At 48.1% G+C, this 18359-nt stretch overlaps 4 protein-coding genes across 4 annotated transcripts; all 4 read left to right on the plus strand.

Moving 5' to 3' along the window:
- Window positions 1-1612: 1612 nt before the first annotated feature.
- On the plus strand, window positions 1613-3796 carry BDV38DRAFT_272696 (putative G1/S-specific cyclin Pcl5; the record flags this gene model as incomplete). The annotated part of the gene is made up of 2 exons (XM_032057529.1): window positions 1613-2036; window positions 2094-3796. 2 exons carry the CDS (start codon window positions 1613-1615, stop codon window positions 3794-3796), a joined length of 2127 nt encoding a protein of 708 aa, XP_031911747.1.
- A 1190-nt stretch (window positions 3797-4986) lies between these two features.
- Window positions 4987-5856, plus strand: BDV38DRAFT_272697 (uncharacterized protein; the record flags this gene model as incomplete). The annotated part of the gene is made up of 1 exon (XM_032057530.1): window positions 4987-5856. The coding sequence occupies one exon, from the start codon at window positions 4987-4989 to the stop codon at window positions 5854-5856; it is 870 nt and encodes a 289-aa protein (XP_031911748.1).
- A 1105-nt stretch (window positions 5857-6961) lies between these two features.
- On the plus strand, window positions 6962-7890 carry BDV38DRAFT_272698 (dienelactone hydrolase family protein; the record flags this gene model as incomplete). Its single annotated transcript, XM_032057531.1, has 4 exons — window positions 6962-6990; window positions 7047-7117; window positions 7175-7222; window positions 7283-7890. The coding sequence occupies 4 exons, from the start codon at window positions 6962-6964 to the stop codon at window positions 7888-7890; spliced, it is 756 nt and encodes a 251-aa protein (XP_031911749.1).
- Window positions 7891-8601: 711 nt separating this feature from the next.
- BDV38DRAFT_272699 (uncharacterized protein) lies at window positions 8602-11762 on the plus strand (the record flags this gene model as incomplete). The annotated part of the gene is made up of 3 exons (XM_032057532.1): window positions 8602-8826; window positions 8910-10006; window positions 10211-11762. 3 exons carry the CDS (start codon window positions 8602-8604, stop codon window positions 11760-11762), a joined length of 2874 nt encoding a protein of 957 aa, XP_031911750.1.
- Window positions 11763-18359: the final 6597 nt, after the last annotated feature.

Here is an 18359-nt window from a genome sequence, read left to right on the forward strand (position 1 = left end):
GGATCTTTGCAATGAAATGCCCAATTCGGGCCCAGAAATCCCTATCTCGGGTGGACGTGAAAGAGTCATACTGTATCATCCGTTCCCGATCATCGTCCCTGCGCCCTGAACCTCTAAGTACCGCCTGCCGTCGCCGTAACTGTACGACTCAGAACACTACCGCCAACAAGGCTGATTGAACTGCCTCTCGCCGTCTCTTCCTCTCTCCCTCTTCCTACTCTTCCTTTTTCCCTCTACCAGTCATCCTTTCTGACGAAGGGACAGACGACCTCTTTTTTTCCTCTTTGAAGAGTCATCTTTCCCCCTCCTTTTCTCTCCTATCCCATATGATTTATTTTTGTGACTATTAATCGATTTTTCTTGTTTTTATTTTTTTTGTCATTTTCCTCTCCGCTCCATCAGTTGATTTCCATTTTTCTCAAGCTTGTTCTTTTTGGCAGAAAAAACGTGGTCCCTGCGGTCCGCCCTGTTCCTCAGTTTCCGCCACTCTTGCCACAAGTGAGTAACCCCCATTCCCTCAAGAGAATCTTCTGTTAGTCACGTTCCCTTTCATATCATTCTCTTTCCCTGGTGCCACTGGTCAAATTTCCTCCTAATCTTGAAATTTCGCCATCCCCCTTTTGCCTGTTCTTCCCTTCCACTTCCTGATTTCTGACTGGGTCGCCCCCCAGTTAGTCATTTCCCTAGTCTACCGCTCCGCCCTCCGAAGAATAGGCAGCGCACCCTGCGGTTCCCTGACACTGGAAGAGTCATAAGCATATGAAAACTGGGGACTTCCATAGTTGCTGACTGTACTTGTTCGCCATCAGACTATAGTCGATCGCCTCTTTTAAGAGCCTCTTGACAGACAGCTGACTGCCTGGACAAGCATCAGTCTACAGAAGTGGATCTGCCTGCTTGCTAACAGTCTGCCGTCGTAGCGGCTCTTCTTTATAACTTCATACTCCCCACAGTATCAAGATGTACCTTGTTGTTTCGAAATACTTTGTTCCGGTCACCAGTGTTGCAGAATCCTCCGCCTTTGATCTCCGAAAGTCCGACAAGCCTGTTACTCTTATCTAGATCGATTTGACTCTCACAGCACCTGTCGTCTTGGAAGTCGCGTGGACCCGATACGCTTTCTACGTGTCTTTTGTCGTACGTTACTTCGGTTGATCTGCACTGGAATCTACACCCGGTGATCGGTACAATCTTATTTGTTTGCGCCTCCTCTCGATCCTTTACACCTCATACGTCCTACTTTGAACCCCGATATACGTCCTCACCCTTTATCCGACCTTATCTTGACATCCAACAAGAGTTGAATGACCTTATAACCTCCGATCGACCCACCCCCTTTTTTTTTGATACCCATACACCCTGGCGAATTGTTTCTCGAAGGCCTGCCGTCGCCTGTGAATAAAAGACGGTTCTTGTCTTACAGCGTCTCGTTAACGGTTATTGCACAACGGTATATTTGATTTTCTCACGGTTTTTGAACGAGCGCACCTTGCCGTATCTTGGTCTTGCGTCGGATTTACTCCACACAAGTTTGCCGTCCACCTGATTGGTCATTTGAATTACTTGCTACTTGAAGTAAATCAGGTCATTCATCTGGATAGCTCCCCGGAATATGACAGGGATTGACGTTTTGGGTTTGAAAGATCCAAACCCTAGTGTTTCATACAAAGCGTCGTATGCGCACCCTTATGCATCGTCGATTTCCTCCTCCGCATCTTCCTCTTCGTCGTCGGTGTTCTCTCTCGATGGGGTGTCCTCCCACGGATCCATCTCTTCCGCCTCGACGAACCCGGTTGATGTCATCTGGGAAAATGACGGTGAGTGCCAAACAGCAGGAAGGGGACTGGGCCCTTCGCGTGCGCCCTTGAGGGGTAACGTTATGAAGGCTACGGATGTGGCTGTCCCTCCGGAATTACGTAAACATCCGCGGCGTACAAACAGCGGTATCCAGTCCAACGGCGTGTCCTGCGCGCGGCCTCCGCCCTGTCTGCTGCGTCAGTCGGAGCGGAAAGTGAATTTCGTCGACAACCTCGTCGGTAAGTGCAGTCGGATATTATCGGGGATGATCCCATAGCTGAAGATTTATTATGAAGACACCGCGTCGCAGATCGTCGAGACCATCTGGCCCTTGTCCGCAGTAGCGCTCCGAAGTGATGCAACCACAGGCTGCAAAGGTGTTTTGCCTCTTCGCACCTTCATCCAGGAGACGCTCCGCCGGTCCCGGACCAGTTATAGCACGTTGCAAGTGGCTTTGTACTATCTGATTAAGATCAAGCCCCACGTGCCCAGTCACGACCTGGCCCATGACCAGACTCGGAGTAAGCCCGTTTGTCGGGCTATGCAGTGTGGTCGACGCATGTTCCTTGCCGCCCTGATTCTTGCCTCCAAATACCTCCAGGACCGAAACTACTCTGCCCGCGCTTGGAGCAAAATCTCTGGTCTGAATACATTAGAGATCAACCAGAACGAGTTGATGTTCCTGCAAGCAGTGGATTGGAAACTTCACATTCCCGAAGCCACTTTCCAGCGGTGGACGGATATTGTGTTGAAGTATACTCCTGGTGCTGGTGGCATGTCTGGCGAAGGCCAGACTTGGCAGACAGTCATTCCAAGACTTACTCCTGAGTTGGAAGAACTTGATTTTGAGCCGATGACCCCCACAAGCATGGAAGGTTCCGATTCCGGATCGATGGTAGGCTCTCCGTCTCCTCGTGGTACCTCCATGAGAGGCTCTTTCCCTACTTTCGCGAGCGAGCCTTCCACCCTCCCATCGGAGGCGTCTATTCTTAAACGGACTCCTACAACTCTCGAGCAAGCCTCTCGGGCTAACAGCTTCAATGTATCCCTTCCGTCGTTGCCACGGCTTCCTACGCTGCCTACCCCGCAGCTGACGCCCCAGTCGAGCATGGCCTCCACTCCTGCTGCGAGTGCTGGCTCTTTCTCATCTCACCGGCGCTATTTCTGCGCTGCCATGTCCCAGGCGCAAAACATGTGCATGGCGCGGTCGACTCTCGACCAGCGCCCGTCACTTCCGTTTTGCCCGAAGACTGGCTCGCTTGATGGCTACCCGACTATGGTACGCCGGTCTTCTCTGGCTCGCTCGACCTCTTCTGCGTCTTCGCCGGATTCGATGGTGTCGGATGTCTCGACTCTGTCTGCCAACTCGTCCCGGTCCTCTTCTTTGTCGTCGACTACATCTGGTCCGGTCCTGCCCCGACTGGCCATTCAGGCTACCCTTAGATGTACTAACAATTCGATGAAGGAGAACCAGAAGGCCGTGGCTATTGCATCCCCGATCGATGAAAGTTCCTACAATGACATTTATAAGTCCCCCGAAAGCTTTACTGGTTCTACTGGACATGTTTTGGAGCTGTCTAAATACTCATTGGGAATTCCTGTCGATATGACATCCGCTCATGAGGCTGCCCAGAGCCTTTGTGCGTTGTCTGGTTCCGCTCCTCGTGCTACTCAGACGAATCAGCAGAGTGGAAACCAGCGTCAGTGTCGGAAACGTGGTCGCGCCGGATCGGACGATTTCGCGTTGCAGAACCACGTCCGTCACTTGATGCACTCCAATACCATCACGGAGGGCACTGTGTTGCCTGATGGAAACATGACTGATCTGTTCCTGAACGCTGGTCCTAGACGCACTCAGTCTCTCACCGCTGCCCAACTGCACGCTCTTAATTACAACGTTCCACTTTCTGGACCGGCAGGCATGAAGCGTGCGTGCTGTGGCAGTGAAGCGAGAAAGATTGCACTGAACCCAAGCGTGCGGGCAGACTACCTGGGTTAGATTCGTTCGCTGGACGGAATTTTTTTATGCAATGGACAGGTTCGCCTTCTGTTCTGTTCTTTTCTTTTCTTTTTTCTGTAGAAAGGAAAAGTTATTGTTTATTGCATAATATCCTTATCGATCCTTGAACTCGTCGACCGAGTGATCTTGATTTAGCCTCAACGCCCACAGAGAGCGGAAACGCAGATATCCGGTGGGAAAAGTTTTGTGTGAACTTATCTCATGTCTTCTTTTGTCGGGAAAAATTTCTCGTCTTGTATATACCCTGGTGTTGGTTGGATTTGGTTGGAATTCTGCGACGGAGTCTGCGCCCACCTCTGTCTGGTGCAGTGGCCCTGTAACCCGCAGTCCACTTGTGTATGATCTATGACGGGGAGGTTTTATCACTATCTTTTATCATTTATTTTGTTCCATATCGTGGATATTTATTACTATTACTACTACTACTACTACTATCATGAACTGGAGTGTGCGGCAATGGCAGGTTTTATTCGTTTTGTGCTTTTGTTCTTTTGGTTTTTTTTGTCATCTCGGTCGACGGTGTAGCGGCGGATTCAGTGTTCTACAATGCATATTCTATTCTTTGAAAGAGTTCTTTCCATCCATTGTGTGTGAGTGAGACTCGTTGGTCCAGGGCTTTGATCCTGATGCCTCCTTTGCCTGAGGCCATCATCGTCCTAATCCGATCGTAAGGCCTTATGCAAGGAGACAAGCAAGCCATGGAACCAACTGGTAGTAGCCTCTAGTGTTCTCACGCTAGGCTACTGTCTGACATGGTCTCGTGATAAGAGATCATGAGTCACTGAAAGAGCTATTCTAGTTCTCTGTGTTTCGGTGAGGATCGAGTGGCGCTGCAAACTACCGGTGAGTCATTGTCATCCATGGCAGCCTGAGGCAGGCATCAACGTCGGAGTGTGCCGGAACCTCCGGATGGAGTCGGATGTTGCGCTAGTCAGGTGCACAGCACGCTTAGCTATTTATGTCCTAGCGTGATCAGATAAGATCAGATCCAGCGTTGTTGCAGTTCCCCTCACTGTCACCCTCATCATCAGACCATCCGGAGTCTCATGTGAGGGGAGGATTCTTGGCGTAGCTTCCTCCTTTACATATCCCTTTCCTATAAGCTCCATTTCTGCTTGACATATCTACCCTACAGGCTTATCCATTTACATTCAAAGCGAAGACTCATCATGAAGGGTCTTGACCGAGGTCTCGCCTTCGTCTCCACACTAGCTCTGCTCTTCGTCCAGGCTGTAGCGGTCCCCCTCTCAGCTGCCGAAAATGCCTCCCCCGACCAGACAGTCCTCGGCGACACCTACAACCTTCCCTCGACCCCCGAGGACAATGCCGACATTTTCGAGAAAGGCCCAGAAGCAGAAGCCGCACCATCATGGTTCACCTCCACCCTCATGGCCCGCCGACTGCTCGCTCTCTCAACCACCGGTGTAGCATCCACCATCTTCTCTCACACACCCAAGGATGTCCACGTCCCAGCTGCTGTGGCCGGCCTGTCTATCAGCCAGAAAGAATACATCTCAGATTGTGACGCGGCCCTTCCCCCTCCAAGCGGCCACGGCGGCAACGGCGACCCGACCTTCCTCGCCCTTGAAGTCGAAACTACCTTTCGTAACACTGCTGCAGGCTCTAACATGAGCATCACCCTCGATTGGTGGGACCATTTGAACGAGACCGAGCCGCTCTGGCCCGGGTTCCCGCTCAGCCCTGCCGGTCTTCCCCGTGTTACTCTCTTCGGGTACGTCGAGTCCTTCCCGTCCCCTGTCCCGGAGGACACGGAGGCGGCTCTCCGGTCTTGCTATCTTAAAGCCCACCCAGATGCGCGGGTGTGGCTGCCGGAGCGACCGGGCTCCCCGCACAGGAGCCACTGGGTCCGCATGGTTGTCACTCAGGTTTATTGGATTGGTGGCTTCGGCGGTTTCCAGCGGATTGGGTGGATGAATGTCACTGAGTGGAAGGGTATTCGGAGGGAGGAGAGTTTGCCTGGTATTGGGGATGGACGGGGTTGGGAGGATGTGAGGCTCCCCGGGGAGAAGGGGTATTGATGGTATTGATGGGTGACGTGCGAGCTACTGGTGGCGTTGTGCTACTATCAGTGATACACTTATGAGTGTTCTTATGGGGGTAAGCATGACGGTGGTGCTGGGTGGCATGAGTATACGCTACATGAATGGACATGGGCATATGGTTCATACGTTTTCCTTTTTATTTTACCTGTCCGTTAGGTATAGAACTATGGCTGTAGTCTGAATATGACTGTTATATCACGACTCGTTTCTGAAGTTATCGTAGGGGGTGTCTGATAAAGGGTTTATGACAGATGCGCACCCTCCGCAGTACCGAAGATTCATACTAACTATTTTATTCCGACTAGTCTCTCAATTCAGCTTCAGCTGGACAATCTATACTGGCTTGAGAAGCTTTTAGCATACCAGTAAGCCCGTTGTTTTCATTGATATGGTGTAACGGTTGCTACTGGTTATCTTCTAAATGCGAGTAAACGAATGTGTCGAAGATATACGTGTATTACCGATATTATGAGCCTTTGCACATAGGTTGACTTACTCAAGGAATGACATTCTGAGCCGGATTGAATAAATGCAGTTCTCCAGCATACGGCAGAAAGTGCTGTGGGTAAGTGTATGAGAACCCCACATATAGCGGATATTCGTTCATCCAGCATAGAAGAAGAATAAATTATTCATGGCTCCAAGTCGGTCCTCACGAATGACATCGAATAAGATAATGTATAGGAATATAATTCTGAGCGTCTACATACTTAAAATATAAGCTATTATCGAGAAATGGGTCGATATCAAAGTTAAGTTGAATGGACGCGGCTGAGATGTCGCGGCGATGACGTCGGTTGTCCAGGTGGGGTCCAACCGATACCTCGGATACTTCAATCAAAAAACACCGGCCTTCCTGCGTTCTCCCCTCGAATTCACTCTCTTACCATACTCAACAACCTCATCATTTGACTACTACACGTCAGGCAGCCGCCGATTGTCCTATCTTGGTTCTTTGTGCGTTATTTCCTCACTAAATATGTTTTACAAGCAGCTTCTAACATCTCCTTTGCGAAGGTCTCTCTCCTCGGTGAAAACCCCGCCATCTTCATTTCGACCAGTTCATTGCTCCTCTGCCGCCATGTCTGGTGTTAGCAAAGCCTGTTGCTCGTGAGTCATATCTTCCGTTTAGATGGGCATCATCGGACTATCCTAATAATTCGCAGTATCCCTCCCATTGTCCCCAAGGGTTACCAGGCCAAGGGTGAATACAAGACCCTCAATGGCTTGAAGACGTGTAGGTTTCACTCTAGATGGCTTGGTATAATATTCTTTGTTTATTAACAACTCCCAGACATCACTGGCCCGGAAAATGCCTCCAAGGCTATCCTGGTCATCTATGGTGCGTAAAATCTACTCATCGGCTACACCCCGCACATATATGGCTAAGAAAAGCCGACAGACATCTTCGGTTTCTTTCCCCAGACCATCCAGGGTGCCGACATCCTCGCCACTGCCAACGAGCAGAAGTACCGGGTCTTCATGCCCGACTTTTTTGAAGGCCAGCCCGCCGACATCACCTGGTTCCCTCCCCAGAACGATGACCACAAACAGAAGCTCGGCAACTTCTTCCAGACTAAGGCCGCCCCCCCAAGCACCCTTTCTAAGATCCCAAGCGTTGTGTCGGAAGCCAACAAGCTCGCCCCCAACGGCAAGTTCGAGTCCTGGTCGATCCTGGGCTACTGCTGGGGTGGAAAGATCACCGCACTGGCCTCGAGCAAGGACAACCAGATCTTCAAAGCCGCCGTGCAGTGCCACCCCGCTATGCTCGACCCTGCTGATGCGAAGTCGGTCACTATCCCCATGGCCGTGCTTGCATCCAAGGATGAGAACCCCAAGGATGTCCAGGATTTCGGCTCCAACCTGACGGTCGCGAATTACGTTGAGACTTTCTCCACGCAGATCCACGGCTGGATGGCAGCCCGTTCGAACCTCGAGGATGCTGAAGTTCGCAAGGAGTATGAAAGGGGATACAAGACTGCTCTGGAATTCCTCCACAAGCACGCGTAAGGGAAGAAATTGGACTAAATACCTCTGGAGGACTTCGAAATAATCTAATGACTGATGCCTTGATGTTCTCTTAGTCTAATTTGCTCAAAAGAAAAAATGGCACATCTTTTTGATTCACCTTTTTCTTAGAACACTGGTGGGCGTATGTAATCTAGATACTGGGGATTGGGTTGACACCAGTGTCTATCAACCTCGATATACTAGACTATGTCACAATACTTTCGATTTGAGGTATATTTTGTATTTCCGTATATTAAAATGCAATTCGGCCCGGTTAGTGTATCAACTTCGGGAGTCGGATGTTTGATTGCCCCATTCCTTGTCATGCGATGAAGATAAACGGAGGTTCCTCCTACTGGATCAGGTAACATCAGCCGGCCCGTGATTTGCCCGACGTCATCGATTATCACCTCCCCTCACTGTTCAACTCAACTTCTTCCTTTGTTCTAGGCCCTGGATTGTCCCTGAAATAACAATACAAGGGCTATTTATATATGAAGCGCCGTATTCAAGAATTGTTTCTTCACCATGTAAATGAGGATATCGCTTGACAGCCAGTTCCCGCGCTGAGGATCCGCTTGTCTTTGGGCACCAACATATAACCGGCTTACCTCGGCATGCCGAACAGCCAGAGAATTCCTTTCTCAGCTATAAACTAGGTATAAGCATACAAAACAAGCTACATCACTACGAATCGAAGCCAAAGAGACGATGGCTTTCTTTTTCGGCCGTCGGCATTCTGTCTCTGGTGCGCCCGCAGAGGACGATGGCGTGCCTAGCAATCCGAACTCGAGATTGAGAAGAAGGGCATCTGTTCCGAATGCGCCGAGTCAGACTCGTGGCGCTCATGACAGAAATGTTTTTCAAGATCTATTCCGGAGACATCGAGATGATTCAGAAATGGAGATGTCGACAGTGGAGAGGGGTCATGATACTGTAGGCCTTCCTTTTGATGACTTATTACTTTTCGTCAAGATAGTCTCATTTAGAATTTGAAATGGATCTGACTGTAGAAACAGACTCATGCAAACCAACCTAAACAATCCACGACAACAGCTGCTAAAGGCCACACGGGTTCCCAGAGCTCCCCGCAGGCGCGTAATTCACCTGCAAAGGAGCACAACCATGAGGGTAAACATGAGGCTACATCGTCATCTGAATATGCTCTTAGCAAAGAAGATATCGAGACTCTTTTCTCGGGAGCCCCGTTTTTCCTCCTCGAAAGGGGTAAGTATGATCATCATTACCCACAGGTGATCTTCCCCTTCGATGACCACGATCCTACTATTCAGAATCTGTGGGACAGAAAGCCACTACCTCATCCGTCGTATACTCTATGTACATTGCATGCCCACCTACCTGTTCCTGACAGGTGGGTAATCTCCAAAGATGAGCCGATACACCTCAATAGTTGGAGAAAGACCGGAGGCGCCAAGAGAGCGACGTTCGACATTGGGATTTTTGAAGTACCAAACATGCTGTCAATGAACGGAAAGGACCCAGGAGCGGTTGGGTTTCGTTATTTCCTAGAGCTCCCGGTGGCAGATGCTGTGCGCTACCCGGAGAAACCAAAGACGAAATTGAATTACATACAGCTTTCCTCGATTCCGGCCTCGGAGATATATGAAATGATGGAGCATTATCATGACGTTTATGCACTGCCTGGAGGCGCTGCATATGACCGGCACCAGTTACTCTGTGATGGCCCATCGGCCTGGAAAAAGATCGGCGTACGGGACATCAATCTACAATGCTTAGTGGAACGCCTGCGGACGTTAACAGATCTCCGTCGCGAACTGTTACACGGAAAGAAAGCAACCACAATCCTGGATACCGAATCTACCCGGGACTTGTACAGCGGCCTCTTCACTAAATTCCTCTATCCTCCTTCCAAACCTCTGCTCGCAGACTCCAGCCTGGCTCATAGCCTCAAATCTCAAATCAAGTCTTTGACAATGACCCTCGCCACAAGGGGCGCGTGGGTGGATTTCAGTCTCCCTGAATGGCGGTTATATGCAGGACAGTTGCTGTGGGGGGCCGGTCCTCATCCGGACGGTGATCTCTTGGACCCTTCTACGTGCTCAAAACCCTGGATGCATCCAACGCTCGAGCGCCGGTGGCTCCTTATCCAGATGCTCCTCGCCGCGGAACTGCTTCTCCGTCTTGATGCTACGGTCCGGGTGGGGATCCTAGAGAATTCCAAGGAGTTACAGATCACCGCCAAAGACGTAGATGATTTCGAGAAACTACGAAGCGGGAAAGTAGACTGGGACTTGGTGGTGGTACGACGCTTTATGGACACATTCGACATCAGCTACAGGGCCGACGAGCCAGATCAACCTGGCGTCGACCCCGTAGAACAAACGGGTCACTCGAGGGGTGAAAGAAACCATGAGAAGAATCCTCGCTCTTTCTTCGAAAATTTGCTCCACAGATCGTTGTCCGGCTCAAGCGCCGAGTCCACCGAATCAGCCTGGAATTGCAGCCTGGTCCCAACATATCTCGACCAACAGCTTCAAGGATTACTTGTGTTTGGTCAAGAAATCGGCTGGCCAGGACTCGATGGACTCAGAGCGCGCCTGAACTCTGCCATTGGGTCAGGTCAACTGAGTGATACAGTCGCTCATGCATATGAACAGCCCGTGCACAATAAGCTGCCAGCTGAAGTTGGCGCGCCTCTTAGGAAAGAGGAAATGCATACCAGAAGCCCATCCCGCCGCTGGATAGTCCTCCACTGCTCTCAAGATCAGACGGCTTCTGTGCAGCTTGGTGGTTGGATTACCCGGAGCTGGCTGTCTGGCTTTGTATTCCCTGGAGAGCAAATCAGCCATCTGCTCATGGCTACGATATTGGAAAATGATCCAGATGCTCTTGCGAGCCTAGGGTCCATTGCAAACCTGTATGGTGGGTTCGCATACAAAGGAATGACTTGGTGGAGCAAAGAGTGTGTCGTCGGCCGAGTCCTGGCCAGTCTGGAAGATACCAAAGAGTGTCTGGGATGGATAAGGAGTGCGGTTGTGCCCAAAGATGCTTGGACAGTTCAGCCGCTGGACAATTCATGGTTCGAAGTTTCTGTTCAACCATCCCTGTCAATGCCTGGAAAGCCGCGCATCCGCCAGGGGAATAAATTAGCGTATGAATCGACACCACTTGGCCGTGGTGAGCGAGTCAGCGGTGCATTCTCCCTACCAATGGACGCCCCGTTGGAGAAAGATCTGAAGAAAGTCAGCTTCGAGACATTGACATTTTCTGGGAAAGGCGGGCAGTCATTAGAAAGCACGCCGCATCCCATCGCCGCCAGGACCCTTATGACCTTTTCGATCGCCTCAGGGACTGACTCACCCTGGAAAGTCTCCTTTCAATTGAGATACAACGTCCGTTTCATTACATCTCACGAATGCCGCCCACCGGGCAACTTCATATCGTATCACTGCGCATGCCCCACTGGGAGTGGCACATCGACGCCGTCCAGCAGTTCAAGTCCCCGACACCACCACCGTCTCCCAGGCCATCCTCTCCACAGCGGGTACAAATACAAACACATCTCGTTGGACTCCCTCCCCGAACACAATGTCCCTGACGACGCTTTCCTCGACGGCAACCACCAAAGCAACCACAGCAACCATCACAGGAAGCACGAAGTGCTCATCGTCGATGCGCGTGGCGGTCACGAAAGGGAAACCTTCGCCCGAGCGTGGTGCGCTTCACTTGGATATGATGCTCTCATTGGCAGAGTCGGACGGACGTGTCTAGCGTGCTGCATCAGAGAAGCCAGAGCCATTAGCGTGAAAGTCGTCCTGCGCGTGGATGGCGGTGTCAATCGGTCTCCGTATCCGTCTACTCAGACGCTACCTGGTTTGAAGGAGATCTGATAAGTGTTCATCCGTTGGTGGGTTTAATATTGTAGTTGGTAGTGATATAGAATGAGGGGTGAAGGGGATTGTGGTGGATTGAAGGTGGTTATATATTATGGGTATTATAATAAGTCTTTTAGTTATTTTCTTTTTTCTTTCTTTTTTTTTTATATCTACCAAGACTTGACTTAAAATTCATCTTAGAGAGTATCAAGTCTACCATGAAACAACCTCTACCAAGGATGCCTCAGAGAACAAGGGGAAATGTAAAACGGTCAAAAATGAAGAATATAAAACAATCTTGAACCAAAACCAAAGCCATCAAGTCAATACTAGATCACATATTACTCCATCGATCACACAAGCGAAGTTATACAGAGTAAAGCTCTAGTTAAGCTACACCTGTTTCTACTCCCATCCATCCTCCAACCCCATATCAAATCAATATACGGAGTACAACTAACTACTCTACCAAATAAAGAAAGTAAGAAAGCCCAAACCAACTACATCTTACTTTACATCTAGAAAAAGAAAACACAAAAAAAAAAAAAGGAAAAGAAAGAGCAAGAACCTCGGTTAGTAAAAAGCAACCACACTCCCGAAAACCAACCCAAACTAAACCAAACACAGAACCTCTTTTAAACCAATGGATCATGGATCATGGATCCAAACCCAAGAAGGTCCTAGTCCTTCGTCCTAGTGCCAGTCCTTAGTCTGGAATCCTTCGTCGTTTCACCATGGCCGGGCACTTGACTCGATTCGGGTATGTTCTGCGTTTCAATGGAATGCATGTGGACTATAGAGGCTAGAGTGGTGGGGGTGGGGGGGGGGGAGGTTTATGTGTATTTGTATTTTTTGGATTTGAATTTGTGGTTGGCGTGGTGTGGGAGGAGGGTTCCTTACGTGGCTTTTGCTTTTAATTTACTTTTGCTTTGGCTTTTTGGTGTTAACTTGTGGTGTTGTAACTGTGGGTTTGGGTTTAGTTTTGTGGAGGGGGGGAAGGGGGTTAACCTGATATGGCTATTGGTGCATTGCTGCTACTGCTTCTGTTGTTTTCTTTCCTTTGTAGTTTTTTGGGTGGTGTGGGTTAGTTTTTATCTAGGTTTTTTGGTGGTGCTTTAATTTGGGGGTTTTGGTGTGTTGGTGAGAGAGGTAGGGATGTTGATGTACTCATAGTAAGGTAAGAGTAAAGGAGTGTTTGGGGGTGGGTTATTTCCTTGGTCTTTGTTGTTGAGTTTTCCTCGCTGCGAGGGTATTATGTAGTTGTTGGTCTGGTTGAAGGTAGAGTAATGTATACTGGTGATGTTAGATCCAGTAAGTATGAATGAGCTGGTGTAGTTCTTGTGTTAGTATTTTACCTCCGAGTTGAATTGGGAATGTTGGTATACACTGTCCGTTGTAGATCTGGTCGTATACTGTCGTGCAGATATTGGAAGTTCCACGGTGTTGTCTGGGATAAAGACCGTTTCAAGTTCTTGGACTGATACTTGTTCCTCAGGATTCTAGTGTCCGTGGTATGATGGGAGTAGTCGTTATACATCCCTTGACAACTCGAACAGTACAAAACTTTGTCTGCAGAAAGTGGCTAAGCGTAAGCATATTTCATTCATGCTATCCCTTCCTTGGAATCAGTCCTAGCTGGATTGTTAACAAGATTCACAGTTGACAACGCTAGGGTCTAAGTATAACCAGCTCGCCTCCATTTGTTCGTTGTTGATGACAGAAATCCAGCTGTCTTGCGTCTAGACATGTTTTTCAGATCGAGTGGATACTGATATGGGGGCGTTCTGCACAAATGGGGATGCCTAATCAGGCAGACAGATTCGGCAGTCCCATAACACGCATGAACAAGAACAACAAAATCTGTAAGAGTTGGATTTCATTCAGGTGTCTGGTTGGTTTCTGATCCCAGTGTATTCCGAGTTATTGTTCTTTTGTGGTTTGGGATATGTGCTTTCGTATCCATATTGTACGTTATATGCACATGTTCTGAACGATGATCTCAAGAAAGAGACTCGCTCGAATCACAGAAGTGTCTGAATGAAATCGTGTAGACCCTCTCATCGTCTTCTGACTTTTCATCCACATAAATCTGAGTCAAAGCATCGCAAGCAAACTGACAAGGCTGCCCAGTTGCACTTCACTAGTAACGGCTTAGGTGTAGTGCAGTAGCCGGTCCGCGACCGAAATAGATCAAGAACTCGACGCCCTAATAAAACGACAAGTATTAACCTCACCGACAAATGTCCCCGGCAGTCAACCACGGAATATACCCGATAGTCTACCGCGACCTTCGCTCATGGACCAGGCGTGCTGGATACGGCCCCTCCGAGTGGAGACCTCACCGAAGCTCTGAATCTGAGCATTATGTGATGAAATTAAGCTAGCACTAGACTCGAGCTGCTCGATTGACACAGGGTGCAAGACATCAGTCCCTGAGGCGGGTAGTTCCGCTCATTGCGTTCCTGTTCCGGCATAGTTATCATGGACCATTATGGGGCTTGGGTTGGTGTTGGTTAGTTGTCTAGATCGTTGACCAGAGACACCAACGATGCGGGTCATATTTCCGCAGGCAATGGGCGTTAAGACTTAAAGAGTGCTTCGTCGATAAGGGGGTGGAATGGGAAGGATTACGGAAGAGGATCACGTTTTTCCTGAGCGGAAGATTGATAAGTAGTTTGGCCAATGGGGTTGCCAGATTTTTTTTTTTTTTGAACAAGACGCAGGTACTGTAATCCATGCGAGTTGGTTGGTTTATCCAGGTGAAATTAAGACGGACATGAAGGATGCGCTGCGCCAAGTTCACCGGCCGAATTACTCTGAGTACACCTCAGCTGCGCAAAAGCTGGTTTTACCGTGTACGGCAGAAAGTCCGTTTCGCGCTGGATGGGCCGGATACCGTCCCTAATGGGAATGCGATGCATGGGTGTAAACCACCGATGGTGACCAAGGAACGGTGGTTCGTAGGACAAGACGATCCATTGCCGATCGACATTCCATGACAAGCATGTGCAAGCATCCAGAAGGACCCTAGAAGCCTCAGGGGAAATTATCAACCATGGGACTACGATTCGAAGGAGGATGACATTGCACTATGACAAGGTTCTAGTCTGAATCGGTCGTTAGGTCCGGGCACGAGAAGATGGTATTTTCTTGTTGGGTATTTTTTTTGTTCGAGTAGTCGTGGATTAAGTTACAGTTGGATCCGTAGCACTAAGAAGTACCGTACTTATTAAACTACTGTGGAAAACAAGCCATCGTTGTTGGTTAGGGATCCAACGGAGAACTCCGTATGTTAGTTTTGACTTAGGGTTCGTGGAGTTGGGATCGGACTAAAAATCCTGCCTTGGAGAGATGCCGTTTTGGTGAGGCAAACCTCCGAGGCCACCAATCATTGGCGGAAAGGAAGATTTATCCTCGGAGAATTTCTGGAGGTACATAAGGTGGTGAATGAGAATGGATTTTTTAGTCCCTGCAGCAGCAAGAAAGTGGAGGGAGTCTTACCGAGGGTTGAAACGGAGTGTGCCCATGTGTCAGGAAAGTAGGGGTTCTATCTATAGTAATTCATCTCCATACTTTAAATTACTTCTTGCATGGTCAAAGTAGATATATCCGGAACCCTACTACTAGTACCTATACAGAGTACATACGGAGTACATTCATTGCTCTGGGAGAGAATCTGGCGGCTGTATTTTAGTACAGAATCATATCCAATGAGACAAACAAGCTCATCGATATATTAACCCCCCGTTTGTTTCATCTTGGAGTGGACATTAGCGATAGATTAATGATAGATTAATTTTCGGCGATCTTGTCAACGTCGCTTACGTATATCGCCCCGATCCCACTGCACAGACTGACCAAACGAGGAATTTTCACGCTGGGCTATAGCAATTCCTCCTATAAATCAGCCACAATTTTTAGGAGTTATTTTTTTTTTTGGTTCAACTTGATTTGATTTTATTCGAGATTTTGTATTAATTATTCTTTTTTTTTTGGTTTTCTTTTTCTCTTCCCATCTTTTCCCAGCTGGTCCTTTCCTCCGCAATACGAGGCGAGACAGTGAAGCAACAAAAAAAAACAATCTTGCAGAAAAAGTAAGCAAGGGGAAAATCCTATTCGATTGATACTCGGAGATGATACTTCGTTGGTATAAAACTTCCTCCTTTAACCTCTGGATACGTAGAAATGACCAAGACTAAGTCATAACTCGAATGGCATCATCCTCATCATCGACCAACGTCATCCTCATTAATCGTGATCTCAAGAGGTTCCTGTCCTAATTAGGAGAACGCTAAAGGAACGACCTTACTATGTATAGAAACTAAATCAACGTCTCCTCATATGGGTTCGGGTTTCGCTTGCAGGAAATGAAAGAGAGAGGGGGGGAAAAAAAGGCCAGTTTCATCGGCAGACTGCCGAAAGCGTTAAGTGGTCGGGCATTGGATGCAGACTAAATTAAGACCCGAGTCTAATCTCTGGTTCTCCCTCACTTACGTAGAAGCGCGGATGCCCGCGGACACTCTCCGTGGACCCTGAGATTAAGCAATGCTTGAGCTTCGCTATCGCTTGCTTGAACAGGAGCTCCTAATTCTGTACTCCATATCTATGGGGACCTAGTCGTGTGGGAGATTGGGGGTTCTTGGCTGGTCGTAATACGCGAATACAAATCAGGAAATGATAATGATAATAATACTGAATAATAATAATAACGCATACTTGCGTACATCCTGTTAGAGATTGACTTTCCTGACGGAGGTGATTCGTAAGGTGGCATTGATAATGTAACGGTGATGGAGATATTGATATATTCGTTGGGCATACCTACTATAAAGAGGAGACTAGAGTTGCATTGTTACCCTTCGTAATATCGGTGATGACTTAAGTCTGTGCTGAGGTGGTGCGCTGTGTGTCATTCTATTAGTTATCAATCAATTGGACTTGGAAGCCATAGGGCAACGGCTAATTTACTTGGAAGGACCGTGAGGCTTTTTATATTTGCTATTATTATATCCTACATGATTGCTGTAAGAATATAGCTTGTATATCAATTTCCATCGGTAGTGGTGTTAATTTTATTCTATTTTATTTTTACTTTTCTCTTTTACTTTTCTTTGTCAAAGTCCCTTACAGAACAAGTGTACTAAAGCCAAGAATCGCCAGACGCCCTAAGATGCAGATATGATCCTTAATTAAACCTTGACCGGCCCACCCCTTTCTGACAGATCTGTACTCCAGAGAAACAAAAAGTTGGATAAAGTATGCACGGTGATCAATATTGTCTGCAGGAGAGGGTGTGATATTTCCGACCAATGCAATAAAACAGAATTGCTTGTTTTGCAATGTAGTCCAGAAATTAATATATTTGTTTGTAGCAACCTCAAACCACCGTAATGCGCGACAAGAGTTAAAAAAAAAAAAAGAGAGAAGAATAAAATAAAATATTATCAAGATAAAGGTGAAACGCTCATCCTCATTAATACATCGTGTGGAATCCCCCATCCACTGACTGGGATGACGATGAAATTAGTCCCTGCCCCATGCCTGGGGCTGTTCGATCGACGCTGATTGGTGAACCAGAGAAAAACGATGACGACTCCAGGGCTTCTCGAAGCTCAGCAAAGTTTCGAGGGTCCGTTTCGACTTGCCCGCTAAACCTTTTTGAGTTTCCTGAACGCGCAGCCAAACTTCTCAGTACCCAAAGGGGAAGCTCACCTACGCCAAGGCATCGCCTTATTGGCTTCACTCACAGCAAGCCCCATGAACCCTTCACCAATCACGACCAGTAGGGCTCTGGCCAAACGAGGGAGTTAAATTTAATGTCTTCGAGTCAGGCTCCAATTCAACCCCCCATCTTTTTTTCTCCCCTTCACGATTCCCCATGATTGACAGGTCGTAGACTTTTTCAGGTATCTGAATTTTTACCGATGGAGATTCATTTTCCTTTTTTTTTATATTTAATTTTTAAAAAAAATATTTTATTTACCCTTTCAACCTTTCTTGGCCCCTTAACCAACCCACTGGGAGGAGAGAGGGGGGAGTTATGGGGGAAAACATGCCTGGCGAAAGACTCGAAGGAAAAAGAAACCCCCACATCCCCCACTAATCCTGTTACAGATGTCTGTCACAGGCCTCTGGGACCATGGTTGCGTTGATTTGGGACGAACCACCACCTGGAGTGGCTGGAGAAGGTCAGGGGAGAGAGAGGGGGGGGGATATCCGATGGCCTGATGGAATATTGACGAGTTTTATATCTCTCACGGAGAACTATGTATTAGGAACAGTAGAAATGGGGAGATTGCAAGCAATCACATAATAGTACAAAGTATTAGGGTACAGCATCAGACAACCGAATTTCAAAGAGGCATTTGGCAACCCTTTCATTCCAGCCTGAAAGAAAGACAGGAAAGGGACCTAGTCCTTGGGTCTAATGTATCAACAGGGCCAATGGCGTTCCACAGCCACATTCCAATCATTGTTCCTGACAAGACTTCCAACCCATGTCACCGGAGTGGGTTGATTAGAATCTATCTGGGGAAAGGGTGTTCAATATAAATTAGAATATGTGATAATAATAGGAATCACATTCATCATCATCATCCTTGCACATACATT

The sequence above is a fragment of the Aspergillus pseudotamarii genome (genome assembly GCF_009193445.1).
Source record: "Aspergillus pseudotamarii strain CBS 117625 unplaced genomic scaffold BDV38scaffold_41, whole genome shotgun sequence".
Taxonomy (NCBI): domain Eukaryota; kingdom Fungi; phylum Ascomycota; class Eurotiomycetes; order Eurotiales; family Aspergillaceae; genus Aspergillus; species Aspergillus pseudotamarii.